At 34.8% G+C, this 23172-nt stretch overlaps 1 protein-coding gene across 1 annotated transcript; it reads left to right on the top strand.

The window, feature by feature from the left end:
• Positions 1 to 1833: 1833 nt before the first annotated feature.
• On the top strand, positions 1834 to 23067 carry LOC148272213 (uncharacterized; the record flags this gene model as incomplete). The annotated part of the gene is made up of 8 exons (XM_088240357.1): positions 1834 to 1972; positions 3613 to 3833; positions 5635 to 5856; positions 10636 to 10769; positions 11799 to 11963; positions 17238 to 17423; positions 21249 to 21362; positions 21824 to 23067. Coding segments are annotated over 8 exons (1257 nt in total), but the record flags the coding sequence as incomplete, so codon positions are not given.
• Between the last annotated feature and the right edge of the window lie 105 nt (positions 23068 to 23172).

The raw sequence follows: 23172 nt of genomic DNA, 5'->3' as shown, positions 1-23172 counted from the left end.
GTGAGTGCCGGGAATAGAGTCTTGCCGGCAACCCTCGCGTGCGGGAGCTAAGAATGAGTGAAGATGATGAAGTAGGCAAAACGCTGTCGAAATGCAATCTCTGTGTGGTCAAACTGGGTACGGTAGGCGCACAAATGTCATGTAAGGGTGAGACGAGCATTATTCACAAAATCAAGAACGTGAACCAATCGGCGGCGACCGAGCGGCTAGAAAGGTTCTTGATGCGAATGTCGATGAATGCAGAAAACGAGGAAGACCGAGGAAACATGGCATTACAGAATTCAACAAATACTTAAAAATGGAATATGGGAATAATCATCGTGCGTGCATGAGAGGATGTATGAACGCAAGGGAAGCGCTCTTACTTCCTCGGGCTTAACCGGTGCCGGCGCCGCACGGTGATTTAGGAGGCGATACTACGAGCTACTTTTCGTAATTCTGTAAAATTATTATTTTTAAATCTTTAGTCACATAAAACTTATACGTTTGTCGACTTTTATCGACACATATATCTGTAGACGTGTAATATACATATATACTCGTATATATGTCTTTCTGTCTATAAAGTAGGAATATGAATAGCGTATTGCGTGAAATTTTCTTATAATAATATGCAATCGTAAAAAAGCCCTTTGTAACTCAACTTTGAGTGTATAGATAGAAAAAAAAAATTCACGGTTTTTTTTATATATTGAATGTTAAATTCATATATAGCGGCAATTTTAGTTTTAAAAAAAAATATTTAATAAACATACATAGGTGTACTTAAAAATAACGTCAGGAATATGGGGTGAATACCACCAAATGTTACATTCAGAATTTCATTTTTTTTTATTGAACAAATTTTTTTTTTCCAATAAAATTCTAGGATTGATTTATACTGTTGTTTTTATTCAGCATATTGCTCTCACATGAGTCTTTCTTAACGTTTTACTATAAAATACGACTTGTTGCTTTTCACATTTTGATAGGGATCAACAGTTAAAAGCGATGTCACATGGAATGAATAGAAACATTTAAATATATTTTGATAATCAAAAAAATAAAACTAGTTCAAATGTTTATAAAGTAATAGAAACAAAAGAATAAATACAATAGTAAAAAAATAATCTCTTTACAAGTCGTTTTTATTAACCCCACCCCACTCATCGTTTCTAAATTAAATTTATTACGAAGTTTAAAAATTAGGGATGACCTCACTTAAACGGGAGTTCAAATTTTACATACAAATATTAAAGGGTGAAAGTAAATAATATGAAAATATTTAAACGTTTTTCTAAATTATTCCATTTGCCCTGTGACAGATTGAAAAACGAATTCCGAAACGTATTGTTCGTTCTCGGTTTGTGGGAAAGCGCTACCAAACTTGACCCAAACTAGAAGTAGCCAAACTGAGTTTTAAAGCTCAGACTGAGGCGCGGCGGGTGGGCTTAAGACCCTCGCCCGCCAGCGGGGGGGGGGGACGTCGCGCGTCGCGCGTCGCCTACCGGGCTAAGTCGACTCAGTTTGACTCGAGGAACAACTGCGCCACGCGGCTTGCTTTAATCACATTTTACAAGGTCCCATACGATGTCAATACGACCCTTACTGTGGGTATCGGCAAACTGAATGTGGTTAGGAGTCTCCTCCTGCTGGGCGCAATAAAGAACTTGTAAGTAAAGGGCAATCTATGGCGTTGTTCACTTTTGGAAAGGAATAATTGATCTGCAAATAACCAGAGTCTGAATTGCAATACATTGGATAAATTGGAAGAAATACATTTTGTATTTCTTTTTTGATGTATTTATAATTTTTTGCTGTAGCTAATAATTGTAATATTTTTGTACTTTCTAGAACGCAACATTGTTAAAAAGAATTCCTTCTACAGAGGAAATATTCGAAAGGTTCAATATTACATCTGATATCGATGATCCCAACAGTAAATCTCTCAATATTGGACGTGAGAAAGTTGATCAAGAAATATATGACAATGGTAAGATTATCGCTCGCCTTTTTAAATTGAATAAATTATTTTTTACTAATATTTCTTAGTATACTGTTCTTCTTGAAAAATCAGGCGGTGGATGTTGTTGACAAACTGCAGGGATATTTTGCTCGTCTGGTTCTTAATATTAACATCAAAAAGACCCAGATTATGTGCAACAAATCCTGTCCTGACCCAGATCAGCCTCTATATTAACGGGCTAAGGATGGAGAATGTTGACAGCTTTTAATACTCCGGAGTTCACAAAACTGAGGATGGTCGCATGCACAAAGAGCTCGCAACCGGTCTAGGAGTAGGTAGAGCAACTTTTTACGCGATGTAAGCTGTCTGTAACTCTGGTCTATACTCGACCAAAACAAAATGCTGATTTTTCAACTCTTGTGTAATACCAGTACTTCTATATGGGTGCGAATGCAAACGACACCAAACTTCTGAGTTTTGAAAGTAAATGCTCGAGAAAAAAATCAGGCAGATTGTGGTTAGATTTTATGACTAACATTGAAGACCGAGAACGGAGGCAACAGCCTCCAGTAACGAGGGTCTTGAGGATGCGGCGGTAGACCTGGCTTGGACACATGCCACGCATGCCTCAGAAAAACCTTAACCCAATTTTCCTATTCTGTACACCTACGCGCTCCAGCCGTCCTGGAAGGCCGTTGATGACGATATTTTAGCTTAACTAAGGGAATCGTGATTGACGTGGGAGGAGACGAAAATGCCAGCTAGTGACATGAGCGTCTGGTGATGTCCAAAAATAGATGTGAAAAAGTAGAGGGAATGTAGATTTGAGAAAATAATATTTGGGCAAGGCATTTACAAAGCTTATGACCTTATTGGTTAATTAAGTAGCCGCTTAACTCATTGTGTAACTAGCGTGCCCACAAACATCTGGATATTCCTATTATTTAAAGGAGAGTCAGTGATATATAAGCTCCTGGCGTCACTGCAACCTGTGAAGATCTATTGAGACGGATCCCCGTCAATTACTTCTTGCCCTCTAAGCCCAGGTTTTTAAAGAGCCTGGCTACTGTGTGGAGTTCGAGAGTTTTCGTTTTGCTTAATCACCCTCTCCAATCCAAGATCAGTATTATCGACAATAAAGCGAAATAGTCGATAAAGATGCGTAGTCAAATAAACGTTTATTCTAGTCTTAAAACTGTTATAGCCAAACGTACCATGGAGACACTCGGTCAGGTAGAGCCAAGGTTCTGATGGCCATTTGCACTCTCTCATCTATACGATTTCTCTAGAGATATCTCCTTTTTAATTTTTTCTATCATAAGAGAGTACTTTAGTTCATGTGACCCCTAAATTATCGAGCCACTGTAGAATTTACTTCGCAGCGAGGAGTTGGGAAGATTTCTTAATGCGCAGGGTAGGTATTTACATATAGTATATACGGTATAGGTATATACACAAAACAAATCCTAACATTTTTACCACTGATCGTCTCTATGTGATCATGAAATATCAGAGTTTTTACAAATTTTATGTCTAGATCCTTAATATTTGAGGTTCGTGTCAGAATCTGGTTATTCATTTTATAGCGACGAAATAGAGTTTTTCAGGCCTTAGTGAAGGACGTGACCGAACGCTTCAGAATGTTCAAAATCGACATTTTCTCACAGATGGCTACCCTGATAGTGATGGTGAGTCGCAGGAGTGGTACGGCTCAGGAGAATACTTCTACTCGGAGCTGGATGCCCAGGCCTACTACAGCGACTACGACTACTCCACTTGGACCGGCTTTATCATGGACAGCGTGCAACATCTCCACAACTGGATAAGCAGAGACTTCGTCACTCGCAGTGGCATCAGTAAAGGCAACCCTAACAGCTCCTTTCCTCAGGTACCAACGCAAACAAACAACCACTCTATTGTCCATAAATTTCTAACTAATATAATCCCTAACAGTTCTCACAGGTTCAACCAAAATCATACCAAATATTAACATTATTTGTAGCACGTCCAAACGTTTGTAGGCAGGCTGGATTTAACTCCCTAGGGTTAGATAGATTGATCAGAATTTATTGCAACAGAGAGGGAAAACATGTTTTAGTGAACAACGAAGTCTATTTATTTATGGACTTGTTCAGTCCATTCAACAATTCCAAACACATTTCCTTATAATACATACAGGTAAAATTGGAATAAAATACAACTAAAGAAAACTAAAGCTAGGACAACAAAAATAAAAATAATTACTACCTCAACACAAGATCTGGTCTATCTTAGTGATTGTTTAAATCTAGAGAGACTTCTAAGTCTACCAAAAGAGTTCAGATCTTGTCTCGAATTTACATTGCAACACAATCGGGACATCGGGACATCGGTGCATGCGAGCCATAGTTTTCGCTGTGCTGATGAAGGAACGGCACATTGTTATTTCGCAACCGGCGGATCAGATCATTGATCCTATTGAGTCTCACCATTCACGGGGCTTATTTTTTATTTTTTTGACAATTTTAATCTGCATTACTCTAAGAGTAGTTTAACTTATGACCTGTAGTTGGCTGGCATAGTAAAGTTGATGAAATGTGAATGTTCAAATATTTTCAGAATGGTGAGGGTTACACAGAGGAAAAAGTGGTCACTTAAACCAACCAATGACAGGTCATAAGCTCTCTAAATGACCAGACTTTCATATTTCCTTTTCTGAAAATATCTGCATCTCCATAGTAATATGGCAATCTTAATTCTATTACTACTCTAGGGAGTGAAATTCAGACGTTATCTACAAGCATTTAGACATACAAAAAGTATTGTTTAAATTAATTAGACAGGCGCCGTGGTGCCGCTGGTCAAACGGCCAATTGTGAAACTGGCGTCGCGGGTTTTAATTCCCGCCAGTTGCAAGGAAAAATCCTAAAAAGGTTTTACTCAATTGGCCTGGGGATTGAGGTGTATCATCATCAGTGGCGCTACAGCCCGTTGTGGGCCCTGGCCTCCTCCAGAATTTGTCTCCATTCGTCCCTGCACCCCGCGGCTCTTCTCCAGTTCGTCAGGCCAATCGCTTTTATATCACTTTTCACATTATCCAGCCATCTTAATTTTGGTCTGCCTCTGCTTCATCCGCCTTCCGGAGTGGTATAAAGAATCTTTTTTGGGGTGCGGTTATCATTCATTCTGTGCACATGGCCCAACCATTGTAATCTTCTTATTTTGATGAATTGTGCAATGTTGGGTTCGCCATACAGTGCCTCTAATTCATGATTAAACCGTCTCCTCCACACTCCGTTTTGGTTGACAGCACCAAATATCTTCCTAAGTATGTTTCTTTCGAATACTAATACCATATTTTCATCTCTTTTAGTCGTAACCCAGCATTCGGCACCATATGTAATGACCGGTCTGAGGAGAGTTTTGTAAATAATGGTCTTAGTTTTTCTCGTGAGCAATTCGGATCCCAGATGTTTAAACAAGCTATAACAACATCTATTTGCTGCCGATAGCCGTGCTCTAATCTCGGGATTGAGGTGTATTATTAACAAATTCCTTCCATATCTTTTTTTCCAACCTACTGACAGGCCTCTACAATTGAGACTTAGCGGGTTGTCTTTTTTTATAAATCCTGAAGTATGTTACGTATTTCTGTTTATTGCAATGCTGCCTGCAAAGTAATGTAATAATATAATTCTCGCAAATTACAGATCCTGGCTTCATTGAATCTGTCGATTTTAAAAGGGGATGCCTCAATTCTTCTCCTAAAACTAAAAGACCTTTACTTCGGGCAAGGCAGGGAGACTACGGACCAGAACAGTATTAGAACCAGGGAACTAATTACTAATGTTACCGATCCAGCATCATTTGGTCTGCTGACCATCGATGTGCTGCTGCTGAGAAATTTACAACTCCTGGCCTGGGATGACGAGGTAACCAAAAATTCCATACACTGCAATATTAGATTCCATACGTCTTTTTTACTCTACGATGAGTTTCTGTCGTAAGTTAGTTTTTTTTCTTTTGAGAGTTTGGCAACTGAGTGAGGATCGAGTGTACTCATATTCCTAAATCTCTCCGTCCAAGCCCAGGGCCTCTATTGTGATGGATGGTTGCAGATAAATTATCTCTAGCGATTACGAAGATACACTACCGACCCCCCACCTTCAAATTTTGGGTTGGTACATCGATATAAAACAAGGGGAAGCGTACGTCACGGTAAACATATCTACGCACTGAAATGACCAAGCTTCAGTATGACGTCATAGTTGAAGATAAAATTCTCTCGACCGATTCTAAGATACGCTACCAATGTCCTCACCATCAAGTTTTGATGTAAGGACATCGAATTGTATCGACGGGTCTAGAACCCCTAGATACGTTTATCTACGCATTAAAAGTGACGAAAATTTTTTTCAACCGAGCAATTTTTCTTTTATTACTACTTATTTAAATTTTTAGTCGTTTTAAGGTTGGCACTTATTTTCTTAAAAGCCTATAAAAAATATGAGAGAGAAATAATTCAATTTTAAAGTCCAACTAAATTCCAACATAACTGTCAGTTTGGTAAAACGAATGCCTGAACGCGAAAAAATGCCACTAGATTCTGCCTAACCAACATATAAGAGTATCTAGGCGTTAGAAAGTTGCCACTGTAAAATGTCAATTTAGTTATTATAGTTCTTCCATCTGTTTTACTGTTTTTTGAGTTTAGGTATCAAGACGTTCAACGAGCCGGCTTTGTAGCAAATCGGTGGATAAATACAGACGATCGTTAAGCGTACCGTCTAGACAATTTCCAAAAGTGATTTAAAACTCATGTTCAAGCGAGCATTTTTTGCTTGAATTAGGATTTATTGGAGTCTATAATCACTTTAAAGTATATCTAGCTCATTTTGTTTTTTGTGTCCAACTTTTACGATTTTTTATTTTTTATTATTTGTTAATGTAATATTTCTAGAATTATTTTGTTTATTCTGATTCTGCTTTATTTTTATTATTGTAAGTCTACGGTGAAAAATGTTGAAGTCAACGGAATATAATTTAAAGATAAATATTTTCGATAAAACCTTGCACATAACAAAAGCAAGGTAAAAATAATTTGCAACTACAAAAAAAAAAAAAGCGCCTTAAAGTGGGCACTTTTTATCACGGAAGCATTTAAAATACACATAAGAACTTTTTTCAATGATAATGACGTAAGGAACGCGGAAAATTTTTTTGCCGTCATTCATGTTTTGATCATTTGATGTTGATTTGACAAATATGTAGTACATACCCAGGTACTGAAGTTAAGTCTCCCGTCTCGATATGTACAGATGAAGATATCATTTTTTTATACGTATAAGTATGTGTAAATGTATATATCTTTTTGTTTAAATTCTTTCCAAGTTATTTACAATTTGCTTTTTAATTCAATTACTTTTCTTATTTCCATATTTTTTTTTTATTTTTTTTTTACTATGTAAAGTTTCACTTTTTATTTTGGATAGCAGTATGCTTTTTATTGTTTCTACATGTATACAAAGAAGCGTTGTTTATCTTTTAAATTTTTATTTACTAGGTTTGTTCTTACCTGTATATTAAATAAATAAAAAAAGTAAAAATAATAATCGAGGCGCAGGTCACAGGTCCCAAAAGTGTCGGGATATTAGGTGGGTAGGTGGGGGGCGAGCGCTCTACCACCCTCATGTTCAACCAGTGGTCTCCCGAGGATAGCTTCTTTTGTAACATAAGGCGTCACATTTTAGAGTAATTACCTAATAGGGTCGCCCATAAGGAATTATTAAACAGAACTTAGCTCCAGATTACAGCGATACAACGGACCACAGTTATTGTGTTGGAAGTTGTAAGGCCAAACCGAAACCATCCATTACACGTTTGTTGTTAAACTAAGAGCCAAAGCGAAAATAAGAAACTCTCGTAGTCCGTGCGATGGAGCTTGGGCTTCTATAGAATGTGTGTAGGTGTTTTCTCATCTGCACTGCAGAACCTACATCTGGAAGTGTGCGATGAAGGAATTCCGGTGACGTGGCGCCCACACGAGCTTTCTCATGCACCGACCAGATACGTCAAGCAGAACATGAAACCAGCGTAAATTTTACCAAAATATACCCCTTCCCATAGAATTAAGAACAGTCCAGAAGGAGTGTAGAATCATATTTGAAAACATCGGACTGTGTCCAAAAAACCCTCCACTTTGCGTTTACACTTATGCGTGATGTAGCCACGTAATGTTGCCAGATCGCAAAAAATATAATCATAACACAAATGTAAGATAAATATATATTTTTAAAAAAGCGATTTGTTAATTTTTCTAAGATTTTACTGTACACTCGGAAACATTGATTGACACAACAGAGTAAATAAGGGTCTTTTAATAAGAGAATTTTAATTAATGAACTTTGAACTTTAAAATATATATATATATATTTTATATATATATATATATATATTACGCTAAACGAATATTTTTATATCTTGTTAAATAATGCTTGATGTTTTAAAGATAGCGTCGGTCAAATTTCCAGCACGGCGTTGTTAATCCGAGAGGTCCAATTTTTGTAAATTCCTTCATTAGATGAGCAAAGTTGCATAAATAATTAACTACCCGGGCACTACTAACAAAATGTCCATTTTCTTTTCTTTGACAATCTGACAGGTGGAAATACAATACAATTTTTAAGTAATGCATTTGCTACTTACACTTGAAATGTGATCCCATCCTGTTTCTTTCATTTTGCCAGCTATATTTTTACACTTCAAAACGACACAATACGGCATAGTTGAATTAAAATCGGAAGTTGCGTACTGAGCGACGTCTACAAAGAAACTAATGGGTCAAAACGTAAAACTACTCTTTTCAGAGTAGTTTAGTCGCCTTCTGTTTGATGCGCGTATGCGGTTTCTGGACTATTCTTAATTGTATTCCCCTCCCACTCCACGTGAACAGCGCACAAGACGAAGCTTCAAATGAAACACCTTTTTTTAATTAAATATTTTTATTTGTTGTAAAAAAATCATATTTAAATTTTAAAATATGGATTTTAATAATTATGCAAGAATTTCATTTCCCAGAAAGCGTTTAAAAGAATATTAATAAATTGTAAGTCGAATTGACTTTCTAAACCATTTTTTTAAATTTCATTTATTATAAAAGTTCTTTGCATAATATAAGTATACATATTTAATTACAGGGAACCTATATAAAACTAGTGAATAGAAGATGAAAACGGGGCGTTCTCTGTTTAGGGTAGTCTCCGTCTAACACGGCTCAGCCTGTTCTGAGATGGAGATTTTATAAAGTATAAGTAGTTCTACACTAATATAACTGCCTGAAATTTAAGAAATTAATAATCGTTATTTTACATAAACATGAATATATAAATATATAAAGCATATCCAGGACCAGACCGCGAAACTGCAACCCGTGTATATGTGCCAAGAATACATGTTAATATTCCTATAGACGCAACTAAAGCTCTTGTAAATGCTTATGTCGTTTCGCGCCTACATCACTGTAAGAATATACACAAATCTCACAAAATATCCAACCAATAAACTTCAATCTGTTTTCAATGCAGCGGCGAGGCTTATTACGGGAGTACAAAAATATTCTCACATCTCGCAACATCTTCGAGATTTGCACTGGTTAAAAAGCCCAGAGATTATAAAATAAAGCTTTGCAGGACAGTATGCAAACCCCTTCATGAAATGACTCCAAAATACCTATCGGACCTTTGTATTAGGGAAAATACATGTCAAAGAAAATCTACTCTTAGGTCAGCATTTGATTCAGGAAGAGGAAAACTTGTTGAAATCCGGCGCTCCGCAAACACTAGATTTGGAGATCGCGCTTTTGCCGCCGCCGGCCCCTCTGCCTGGAACCGATTGCCTTCAAGCTTACGAATCATCGACAGTTCCAGTCAGTTCGGATTCCAACTGAAATCTCACTTCTTGAGACTATCATACCCTCAATTTTAAATCTGGAAATATAATATAATATAATATCACTTTAGTTTATTTAGAATGTATATACAATTGTAAAGCTCCCTTGAGGTGATTTTTTACAAAAATGGCGCTTTATAAATTAGCCAAATACTATTATTATTATTATTATTACTTAAACATAAATAATATAGTATAATATATAAAAAAACAAATATTAACAAATAGAACAAATATAGCATTGGAAAATTGAACGATTTCACAAAGCACGTTACCTGTTATGTGCCAATTTGCGGGGTATAATTCGACATAAATTCAATATTGTTTTCTAGGGGACTAATATTTTTCAGAGCTTTATAAGTGCAAAGCACCTCCATATTATTTTATTTAAGTCTGCAGCTGCAAGGCAAAGGGGGGTGTGCTTTGTACAGCGCCCTTTGGATATCAACGAAAATAACGCCATATTAATCATTTTAACATCATCCCCCTTTCCGCACCCAGTGGTGCATAGGGCATTGCATCGGTAAACGAAATGCAACATAGTCCGATCATCTATTACATGAAGGTTAAGTGATTAGTCTTACGCTTCTGCTCCCAGCTCGAAAACAATGAAATACATATTGCAGATCGAAAAATCTTTCAAATCAATATTTGACGTCCACCCTGCCAGGAATCGTGAACCCGGGACCTCAAGAATGGTGGGCGAACGCGCCGAACACTACAGAACGAGGCAAACTTGACTCGATAAGTTTGACTTTTTCCAGGACACGGCGATACAGGAAGTGGCGAAAGATCCTGAAATTTTCGCCATGAACGCTCTGTTCATGGATCCTCATGAGGTCGGAACAATCTACGAGGATTACAAAAATGTGCAGAAAAAGGATTTAACATCGGAATCGTAAGTCTTAAAGTCATCATTTTTTAAAAAGAGGAATTTTAGTGGTTTTAATTATTATTTATTTTGTTAATTTATCAAACTGAGTTCATTAATTTTCGCCGCATAATATTTTACCATTATTCATTTAGTATTTTATTTTATTGCACGAAATTCAGCCACTTTAAATATGGTATTCGAGAAATTACTGTTATGATTTATTTATTCCATAGAAACTTATTCAGCAATAACATCAAAAAGACAAGTTTTAAAGGCAGACCAGCGAAGTTTCTAAATAAAAATCATACATATTAAATTGTGGTACTACAAAAGGGTGTTCTGTGTGTATTTGTGTGAGAGTAAGTGTAGAGGCGTGTTTATGTAGAAATCCAAAATGTGCGGGAGTAAGTGTTCAAATGTGTTTAAGCGTGAGCATCATGAAATAGCAAGTGGGAGCGTATCTCAGCCAGAAAGAATGAGTCTTAATTTATTTTTTAATAAATTGAGGGGAATGTTAAATATTCGACAAAGGCAACACAGGTTGTTCTACCTACCACGATGCAGAACCAACCTGCCAATGGTTATGCCGGTAGGTAGAGCAATCGTATCGCCTCGGATGTCGATATATTTCGTGACAGTGGAATTTTTCTTAGGAGAGCTATTTCTAAATTGTAATATGTATGTTAATTTTACATGACAATTTTTATTTTTTTATTCTCTTTTCTCTTTAATAAATCTGATATGTATATTTTGTAATGTGTTGAGAATTAATTGGTTACTCCGTAATGTTCTCAATATAACTAAAATAAATAAATGAAATAAATAAATAAATATCAATAGATGAAAAAATGCATTATAGTTAGAGCGAGAACGATAGAGGAAATAGTGTTGTGCGTAGTTAGTGCCACAGACTGGCAGATGGATTAAATACTTGAAGGAGAGAAGATTAAAAGAGTCTAATTTATTTAAAAAGCATAATTCAGATACACAAATATACGGGGTTAAAGGTTTAGCGATATATCCACATAAGGAGTACATTTTCTTGTATTGCAGATCTCCAGAGCGCCGCGAGGGGCCGGACGTCGCCCTCGCCCCCCACAAGGGAGCGCTGACCTCCAAGTTTTACTCGACCGCTGGGAACGGCCAAGACCTGCTGCATTTTGTATGCAGCTCTGTCCGGGCGGCCGCGAACTTGGGCCGCGTCTTTAGAATAGCCAGGTATTAAACGCGTTGCAAATTGCACTTATTTGACAACTACTGTGAATATGTGACGCTTTTTATTGTAATCTTCGAGTAAACCTTAAAACGTAAGAAAAATACATACCGCGTATTCTGGCATATTAGGTCATTTAAACCCTAAATCACTAACCATTCGTCTAACAGACTACTGGCACCCCGTGCTTTCGCTGTTTCTATAAGATCCCTCCGCCCGCCAGTGGCAAATGGTGATTTTATTTACAGGTAAGCTATAAAAAAATATCATATATATGATGTACCTACGGTACATAATATAATGTAAGTAATATTTTTTATTTTTTATTTATTTTTTATTTAATTTTACAATACGCCCAAGGGGCATTTACAAAAAATATACAGTTAAGTACAAACATAGTGCGTAAAAATTTAAAAGATAAACAATACATTTAGAAACAATAAGAAGCATACTGCCATGCAAAATAAAAAGTGAAACTTTACATAGTAAAAAGAAAAAAATAATTTTTATGGATACAATAAAAGTAATTGAATTAAAAAGCAAATTGTAAGTAACTTGTAAAGAATTCAAACAAAAAAAATAAATACATTTTCATATACTTATAAGTATAAAAATAAATATACAGGTAACTACAAACAAAGAAAGTAATAATTTTATAAATACAAAACACATTAAAAGAAATAAAAAAAGATTTTATATACATGTAGAAACAATAAAAAGCAAACTGCAATGCAAAATAAAAAGCGAAACTTTGCATTAAAAAAAAAAAAAAGATTAAAAAATATGAATATAAGAACAATGTTAAAATTAAAAAACAAATTGTAAATAACTTGTTAAGAATTCTAAATATATATATACACACATATATACACATATATACGTATTAAAAAAAAAAATGTTATTAACAAATTAATCTTAAAAACAAATAATGAAAATTAGTTAACAGTAAGTATATGTGTGAAAATAATATAATATACGGTACACAAAAATATTTGATAAATTAATATCAGAAAGAGATAAGATAATAATAATACACATCAAAAACAGAGAAAGAATTGTATGAAAAAGAAAGTTTTATTACGACATTAATAATTTGCTTCAAACAGTGCATTTAAGAACGTTTTAAAATTAATAATTGTCGTATTAAAAATGTCTATTTCACAAGTAAATTTGTTGGCTAAGGAATGTAAACGCGGAATCGGAGAGTGTCGTGCATAGTTAGTACCCACGTATGTACTCGTAGTTGCAAACAACTCCGTACTTCTAGTGACTCGATTAGGTATTTTGAAGTTAATGAGATTCAGGAGTTCACAACAATCGAGCTCCGAATTTAAAATTTTAAATAAAAAAAGGAGGTCATTTATTTTTCTACGATCTTCTAATAAAATTAAATTTAAAGTGTCTAATAAATACGTGTAATTTATGTTATCTAAGGGAATATTTAATTTAAAATTTACAAATCTCAAATACTTTTTTTGAATTCTCTCTATGTTCTTAATTTGTAATTTATACAGAGGAGACCACACAATGGAATTATATTCTAACTGACTGCGAACTAGTGCTACATACAAAATATTGATTACTTTAAGTGAATTAAAATCTTTGACAGTGCGAAGCAGGAAACCTAATGTTTTCATGCTTTTGTTCGTTATGTTGTTAATATGATTATACTATAATTTGATATTTTTCTGTGGTTCTGTGTGATACAACAACTCTCATCCATGAGATCAACTCAAACGACGTAACGATTTTATAGATATATTATCCGTTACTTTAATACATAACTCATTCAAAATTCAATAAAAAATAACACTATGAATTCGGTCGATATTAGGTATTCAATTGAAATTTCAACTGGCCGAATTGTTCTCGAAATTAATAGTGCTGAAAACGGCCGCGTCGAGCGCCAAATGTCCTGCAATATGACGCATGAAAGTAGTGATGGTCTTATGTCAAATATGTACATTTTACATTTTACATTTACATTTTTTACATTTTTTTTTTTTGCACCACAACAGGCCAGGAGGCCTAATTACAGTGGTGAATTACATCACAGAGCACCCAGGCTTGAGAAAAATCATATATTTAATTTTTGTGTTCTCACCGGGAATCGAACCCGGAACCTTCCGTGCGTGAGTCAAGCGTCTTGACCACTACACCACGGAGGCCGCCGTACCATCTCTGAGAAAAACAGCGCTTAAGAAATAATGTTTGAAATACTGTTTTCCAAATCAAGAATCTTCAAATAATTTGTGTAATCTGCAAGTTTAATCTAGGAGAAAAAACCCGCACTGGGATTAAGACATTCAAAATATAGTATACTTATTTGTATGAAAAAATAAGCTGGAATAATCGGCTAGTTTCTTGGTTCACCGCAGGCGCTAGGCGTGCTTTATTTATATTAGGACAAAAATACGAACGGTGGAAATGATTTCATTTAAATAGTGATTATTTATTGGTTTTTCAATAAATAATCAACAATAATTTTTCAATAATAAAGTTACAGTAAAACATTATCTTTTTTATGGTTAGTCAAATATAATGGTAATCTGCGCATAATCGCTTCTATACGCGGTTCGCCCCTGCCACCCACCTCCCTGCCCACATCTAGTACCTTCGTAAATAGTGTAATTAGTTACCCGCACGCATTGATTGCGGACGCACGGTAATCAGATCTGGATATATCGCGTAATCGTTATCTCACAGACGAAAGGTTGGTAGTTCTGTAACTTTTTTATCATAAAAATATTACTAAAAGTAAAAATGGGATAATTGAAGATTGCCAAGAAGACGAAGCGAAAAATTTGCAGCTTTTGCCCCGAGGAATATGTCGCATGACGAAATACTTCTTGCGAGGGCTGCAAAAGACCTATTTGTGGCGAACACAATGTTTCTGTCTACAGTAGCTATATCATGAAGCCTGGTTCCAAAAATATTTCAACTATTTGATGGGCTGAAAATTAAGATTGCTATGTAAGGTAATCTTTATATATATAATTTCTCTGTTCGTGCGATGTCACTGAACTCCTCCTAAACGGCTTAACCGATTTACGTGCGGTTTTCAGAGAACTGTAGTTCTTTGCGCTATGCGTGTTCGTAGATATTAAAATCTTCATTCTAATATGAAAAAAGAAGTAAAGAGCATAAATGTTTTATTCGTCGCTCTACCGGGGCTACATTTACAAAACAATAGAAAGATGTTGCTTTTTTAGCGTTGAAAAAAGTTTATTTTTGAATGTTTACAAAAAGCATTTATTTTTTGTGGATCTTACTCGGATCTTTTCCTTAAATTCCTTATTATTTATTTATTTTTACTGGATTTTTAGTAATACTAAAATAATATTAAATTCAATATATTGTAAACAATGGGAGGATCTATCCAAATTAATAAAACTCGCAGTTCTTAAAACACAGTTTATTACACCGAGAGAAAATATGTACGGAGCGACACAACGGTGCGTGCACGGTGAGTTCTGCGGGAGGAGAGAGAGGGCAGAGCTTCAGGCTGCTGACCTAGGGGTGGCGGAAGTGTCCGGGTGTTGCCATCCTGACGTGGTTGCCATCGTTATAATATTTTTTTAAATCGTATTCCTACATAAGTACACCCCTCTGTCGGTGAGAAGACTGTAGTTTGACGTTTGCAAAAAGAATGCCATATTTGAAAAAATATTTATTTTATGTTTTGGAATTTAACCACAATCAAGTACCTAGGTACCTACTTTAATTCAATATTTGAATATTACGAATTTTTAGTTTTTGAATTTTATCACCTACGTACCTACTTATCAATGAAAAGTCTTTTTTCAAGCTAATAGCGGGAAAGCCAACGTTCGGGCAGGACAACGTCTGGCGGATCCGCTGGTTTGTTATAAAAAATAAATATGATTAAATTAATATTGATGTTCTGTTTCGATGTCTGACAGACGAAAGGTCGGGTGCGCCGTTCCGCCGATATAAGGCTAGTGAGCTAGAATTTGATGAAATATTTTGTCCGTCGAGATCTCCAAAAATGAAAAAATATCGAGTACCTCGAGAATCACTAAGCAAAACACGCGTATAATTTCTGTACTTTAAAGTGTTCAGGAGAGCGGTTTGAAGTTGTACAACTATTTTAAATGTATCTCTCCAAGTAAAAACACTATTTATTGCTGTTTTGCTGGATTTGTAGGCTTTCGATAAGAATATTTAAGAAAAAAAAAAAAAAATATGGACTGTCAAATGTCCATGGGACTTCGATGTTTTTTGTTCTAACCGCCCGGCCCGGCGCGCGCCCCGATTCCTCCTCGGACTTTAGTATAAATATATAAGTTACGTAGATTATTGAATGAAAAACAATATATTCATGAAACTTTATTTACTCAAAAACATTAATTTACGAAAATAACAGGTGTATATAAATTTAATGACACGAAATATCGTGTATTAATAAATAGCGATAAAACAGTATTTGAAAGTGAAAAGTATGTGAAAAAAAGCGAAGTGAAATAATGAAATTAACGGCAAAAGAAATGACATAATGGTGAAGTATGGTTGATTATGACAATGCGACTTAATCTGCTGCGTCAGAGGTAGTTTGTTATAAAAATGGTGGCATTGATTCGGTATCCACTGCTTTAAACCAGCAGAGTATTATTACTGCCCTACAGTGGTACTGGTGTTCTACAACGAGCTATTTCAGTGGTGGTATACCGGAGGCCTCCGATTTTTTAGCATTAATATAATCTGAATTTATGAACAAAAAAAAAATATAACTCAATTTCGCAAAAAATGTAACTTCCAGCCTTTCAGCTTTAAGGTACAGATGTTAATAAAATGAAAAAAGACGGTGATTATCGGGCGATCATTTCCGAACCTCGGGTTACCTAAGGTCGACCTAAAGTGACCTCGAGTCACCACACGTGACGCGCGGAGAAGGGGAAGAGAATAATTTATTTCGGTATAGGTTTGATGTTTGTCGTTTCTTTTGTTAATTATAACAATTACGTTAACTTGTTGAAACGTTAAAATTTATTTAGGCGCTTACATATAAAATGGTCGTTTCGTGTAGAAACATTATTCAACGATGAATTGAGAATTTCCAAATGCTTCCGGCCGGAATTAGGCCGGAATTAGGCCGGACTTCACTCTCTCGGGAGTTATCGAGATGTAAAATTATCGCAACAGAGAGGCAAAACATTTTTATTCTACCTACAGAAGGGTGAATGTTGCAGTGTGTAAAGTAGCCATTCGGGCACCGGGTCACGAGCCCCCTAAATATAGTTGTATTTTTATTGTTTTAGAGCGCAAATAAACTCGCACAGTGAGAGATCATCTAGCGGAATGGAATATAGGAAGACAGAAGTTGAAAGGGGGGAAAAGGATCGAGGAGTTACCGAGTTGGATTGCGTTTGGATCGTGTACTGCAGGAACTTGGAGAAGGCGGCCAATTCTAGCGGGATATATGGAATACTGGCTAAAATCAACAGGTATTTTTTTTTTTTTTTATTCAGAAAACATACAGTCAATACAACAATTTTTTAACGTAACTTTTTTGGTCTTTACCAAAAAAGTTTTCATAAATTATGCAAAAGATATAAACATTAAATGTGACAAAAAATAAATAAGAAATTCAAGTGAGAAAAGAATCACTGTTAACAGTTGCGTTTACCGTGGAGGTGAGGTTATCGTTGGTAATAAATTAGAGTAAATACAAATACCGAATGCACACTCCGAGCCATCCACGCACGCACACATGAGCGCACATATAAAACATACACAAACATATACATTACATGCGGCACATATACATAGCACATTCAGCAACTATCCCAAAGAATCGACCCCATGAAGAAATTTTCTGTACAAATGCAACGTGCAGTTAAAAATGTCTACATCAATACTGTGTCCGTTAAAATTTCTACATGCATTTTTTTAATTGGCATTTTCAAATATTTATTCATTTAAAATTAAAAAAAAAAAAAAAAAAAAACAATGTTCAAACCACAAATCGACTGTTAATGTTAACACCCGGTGTAAGTTGTCTGTTTTTTTTTAAGTATAAAAATCACCACCAGAGTAATGTAAATATTTAGGTCTAACAATAGACAGACAATTAACGTGGACAACTCGCAACAATAATTTAATCAGCAAAATGGCAACATTATTGAGTCTTTTTTCAAAAATCAAAAACTTTGTTCCAAAAACGGAAAAAAATTCTTATGATTGAAGCCTATGTCAAATCTAAAATATATTATGTTTTATGCGACAACTATGGGGAACAGGAAACCAAAATGACATAAACAGACTACAAAGACAGAAAAATAAAATATTGAAGCTACGAGTAGTATATGACCTCCCTCATCTAACACCAACTAAATAACTCTTTAATAAAACTAAACAATTAAATGTTATTGAACTTTTTCAACTTGAATCTTTAAAATTTGTTTATGCATTAGCCATTGATATCATTGTAGACAAAGAACTAAAACTTGAAAACAATTGTAATCAACATGGACATAATACAAGAATATCAGAACAATATCACATACAACATTCCAAAACGAGACAAAGACAGAAATCGGGGACTGAAATTATACGTAATAATCCGTAAGGGTTAATTAATAAATTTTCAAATAAAAAAAAAGGTTATGTCGATAATGAAGTCTCCTTCATTTCGTCGATTAAATGGGAACAGAAGCGGGTGTCGTAAATGCTTTTTGTCTACTAAACATTCTATTTAGAAGTCTCGTGGAGCAGACAATTTTCCTTATCATTTTGTTTCGTTTTTTAATTTGAAAAAAACGGACACAACTTATGCTAACACCTGATACTTAAAAAATTACAATATAAATATGGAAGTCTAGGCATTAACGGGGTTTATGGCCCGTCAGTTGTGAAACATTCACCAATAAATATGTATGCGTATGTCTAAATATCCACATTTCCTCAATTCTTCCACCTGTTGATTTGAGTAAAGAATCTTTCTCTAAAATGTTTGTTTATTTATTATCATATTATATTACATACACAAAATTATAATTTATACAAAGTTGCTTTGACTTTCAAACTAGGGTTATTTGCCCCGTTCTGAGACAGTCAAAAAAATATATGAAAAACAGTAATCAATATGTAGAAACAATTATAAAGGTAGTGAACAAAGCGAAAAACAATGTAGAAAATGGAGTAAAAACATACCAAAAAATTTTGTTAAAACATAGTAAAAAATGTAGTAAAAACAAAGTTAAAATTAAGTAAAAACATAGTTAAAATCTAGCAAAAACATAGTTAAAAATAGTAAAAAATGTAGTGAAAACTTAACTTAATTTTAAGATGTATTTTTTAAAGTGTATTTTTGTGATGAAAATTCTATGTAAATATATGTATGGAAAAATAAACAAATAAAAAAAATTGATATAAATCTAGTAAAAAAACATAGTAAAAAATGTAGTGAAAACATAGTGAAAAACTAAATAAAAAGTCAGTAAAATGTGTAGTAAAAACAGAATACTAATATTGTAAGAAACATAATATTAACTCATGTGTGGCTATGCGGTAACGGATGTCTACCTCGGGTAAAAAACATTTAATAACTCTCTTATTTTTTTAAATAACCAACTCATATTTTTTGTAATCCTTATATGGACTTTTTTACACAAAAATAAGGAAACATTTTTATAAAAAATGCACGGGCTTTTTCTATAAAAAACAATTTCTTCATTTTGTAAAATAAATTAAAACAAACGAAAGAGATGCCAGTATTATAAGTGGTTTATTAAATTTTATAAGAAAGAGCACGAGAATATAGCATATCAGAAGACCGACAAGGACACTATTCGTTAGGGGCGGAGCTTGAGTGACCGAGAAAACAATACCGAAAGAGCACGATACAGAATTATACCACTTGTGGGACAGAGAACACATCAGTCGCGTGAAGTTTTTTGTAGTATACTGTGCTGACGCTGTATTTAACACACCGTGTTCCCGAAATGTTTCTACAATTTATTCACAATTTATCTGATTTAAATTATTTTTTGACAATTCTTGATGGAATTTCATTGTAATGATGTAATATTTACATACATTTACATATAAGTTATTAATCAAAAATACTTGGTACACTTCCACTCATTTCCACACTTAAGATAATATTTTGATTTCTATAAATCATCCTTACATTGTATAATATTCACCAGTCTGAAGATGTCCATTAGAGGATGAAAGCGCTAATTGGTCAAACAAATAAGTGGAAGTGTACCCAAGGAAGTGTGCAAAGTTATTTCATTTAAAGTGTTCAAAAAATTTGTTCCTAACTAGTTTTAAAAAACGTGTTTACGTTGTCATTTTTGTGTATGTTTAATTATGATTTGATTATATCACGTATTACGTACTATTATTTTATTTCTTACAAGTTTTTTTTGCTATTTTTTTAGGTTTTATTTCAATATTATTCTAAGAATATGTTTTAACAGCGTTTTTATTTATTCTAATAAAATCTAGTATTTATTTGCAATAAAAATTTGATATTCTTTTTTGCATTCAAATAAGAGTTGTATTAGCATAGCATACTTTCTAGTCTCCCGGTTGATCTATTTCCGCTAAATTCAGTCGTAAGTGTAATTCGGAATTCAGTCGACAACCAGACGCGGGCGGCAGCGCTTGATGGCGGGATTTTAAAAGGAATGAACACAATTTCTAACTTTATTTTGCATAAATATGCTTTAATTTTATATTTTTTATGTAACATCTTTAAATAAAGATCATTTTTAACACATACCATTGTAAATAATTTGGTATTTTAGCTTACATTTCAAAATATCTCGACTTATGCTTGTGGTCACATTGTGTTACACCACCGGCTGCAAAGGGATTATTCAGCACAGTCTTTTAAGAGTTAAAAGTCATAATAAAAAATAAATATATGTGTATAGCAAAAAACATAAAAAAATACCGAGTAAAAAGAGAAAAAAAACATAGTAAAAAACAAAGTAAAAGATGTATTTTTTTTTAAATGTAAGAGTATGGTAAAGAAAACACATTTAAAAAAAAACAAAGTAAAAACTGATTAAAAAAGTCATCCTCCTTGTTGTAGTTTAAACTCCCACATAAGAACTCCCTCGGAGGTGAAATACGGTACTTATTATTTATTTGATTACCGATCGATTACGAAGCTACTGAATTTCCCTTGTCGAAGTATAATTATCGAGAATTCGGTATAATTTCATATTTTAGGGTGGGTCTGCCGTGAGGTAAAGAGATCAGACGGGTCGACATAGAGCTGAAACCCATTAAAATTACATTTATTGTGTTTACAGCCTCGCCTTGAGGTTGCTGATTGGAGACTCGAAGCCCGAGGGAGCCGTCGGCGAGCTGTTGGATGATATATTCAGCGGAGGAAAACACTTAAAGTGTGAAGAAATATTTCCCAAGTAAGTTTTTTCATATATCATCTTCTTCTTCTTCTTATCAGCCCGTTTCTCTCCACTGCTGGATATAGGCCTCTTCCAAATTTGTCCACGTTCTTCTGTACTGGGCACTTTGTTTCACCATCCACCATCATGGCCCGCGAGTTCGACGGCGTCGTCAGTCCGTCTCCAGTTTAGTATTCCGCGGGTCCTGCGATCGACCACTGCCATTTTTGTATTTTTGTCTTCCCACTCTTTCTGCGATATCGGTCACGGGGCTCCCCGCGAGTGCACTCAGGACCACTCACTAGTGCGAGGTCGTATAATTTTGACATGAACTCACCATGTCCAGACAACATCTGGACAACACAGGGAACCAGGTTAATTTTTCTTTTCTGGGTTTCCCATATTTTTCTCTTAATATTTAGGCAAGCTCAAATTATTTACTAGACATAAAATTAAATGAATTTATATTTTATTTCCAGATGCAGTAAAGAAAATGCCCCGAAAATTGTACTGGACGGTCTAGTTAACAGGCATTCATTGCAAAACAAAAAGTAATGAAATCATTTTTTGAAAGAGGATGCAGTCTGACTTCTCTTCATACAAACGTATTCTCGCATTTTCTCCCTGGATAATGGCACTATAGCGGTGTTTTTTTACACACTATAAACATCACCTAGGGTGCGAAGGTTTTCACGGTCACTGTTATCTTTATGTTTATGTTTATGTTTTGGGTGATACTATGTGTGGTGAATTTGTTTCGACGTTTCGGCTACTATTGCAGGAGCCATCTTTAGGGTCAACTTAGTGTTCTGTAGAAAAAAGTATGTGTTTAAGTACTAGACCGTGTCGCAGTCAAAAGTAGGGACATTTCTATTAGTTTTTGTAGTATGTAGTGCCGGGAACCATGTTGAGTTTGATTTAAGCCCGACGTCTTTGTTTATGTTATTTGGGTGCCTGCGTATTTCAATTGCCTCTTTTATTATTCGTGCACTGTAATTACTGGGTTTATGTCAAATTTTCGGTTCAAAGGTGAAAGAATGTCCGGTGTCTATAAAGTGTTCCGCTGTTGCGGATTTGTCAGGGTGCCCAAGTTTATACGCTCTTTTGTGTTCATTAATCTTTTTCTTTGCTGTGCGCCCTGTTTGTCCTATCTAAACAAATTACTAGTACTTAAACACAAACTTTTTTCTACAACACATTTGAAGATGGCTCCTGCAATGGTAGCCAGAACGTCGGAACAAATTTAACACACACGTTATCACCCAAAACAGAAACATGTTGATCACCTAGGGAGTTTCGATCATTTTTTAAAATTTTATAATTGTCTTTTATAGGAGCTAGGACCATCTTAAAAACCTTAAAAGCGCCTTGTTTTATCCGCCACCTTTGGACATACAGTGTATACGTATGTATTTGTATAAATATGACGACAAGGTATTATTTTTGAAAAAGCAAAACCTATTTACGAGACCTCCATTTTATCGATTTTAGTTAGGTGCAGTTATCTTTTTCACACTGCATTCAGAGAGTGACAGAAAAACAATATTTAAATACAATCATCGAACCGCTTTTTAGACGCACATTTTCTTAACTCTTAAAAGGGTGTGGTAAATAATCCCTTTGCGCGCGGTGATGTAACGTCGTGTTACCACTAGAATAAGATGGTATATTCTAAAGTTCAGACATTTGAAGAAAAAAAAACATGGAGACATACTGTTTAATCATTCCTTTTCCATAATTTATGCAAATGAACACATAATTTAGCCCTGTCATGGTAAAATAAATTTAAAATCATAAATACGCTCACGTGACGCGCGTGCATCACTGT

The sequence above is a fragment of the Micrasema longulum genome, unplaced genomic scaffold, assembly GCF_059751315.1.
Source record: "Micrasema longulum isolate JH-2025_06_02 unplaced genomic scaffold, ASM5975131v1 h1tg002437l, whole genome shotgun sequence".
Taxonomy (NCBI): domain Eukaryota; kingdom Metazoa; phylum Arthropoda; class Insecta; order Trichoptera; family Brachycentridae; genus Micrasema; species Micrasema longulum.
The sequence above is the reverse complement of the archived record's forward strand: the minus strand, read 5'-3'. Positions and strand labels throughout refer to the sequence as shown.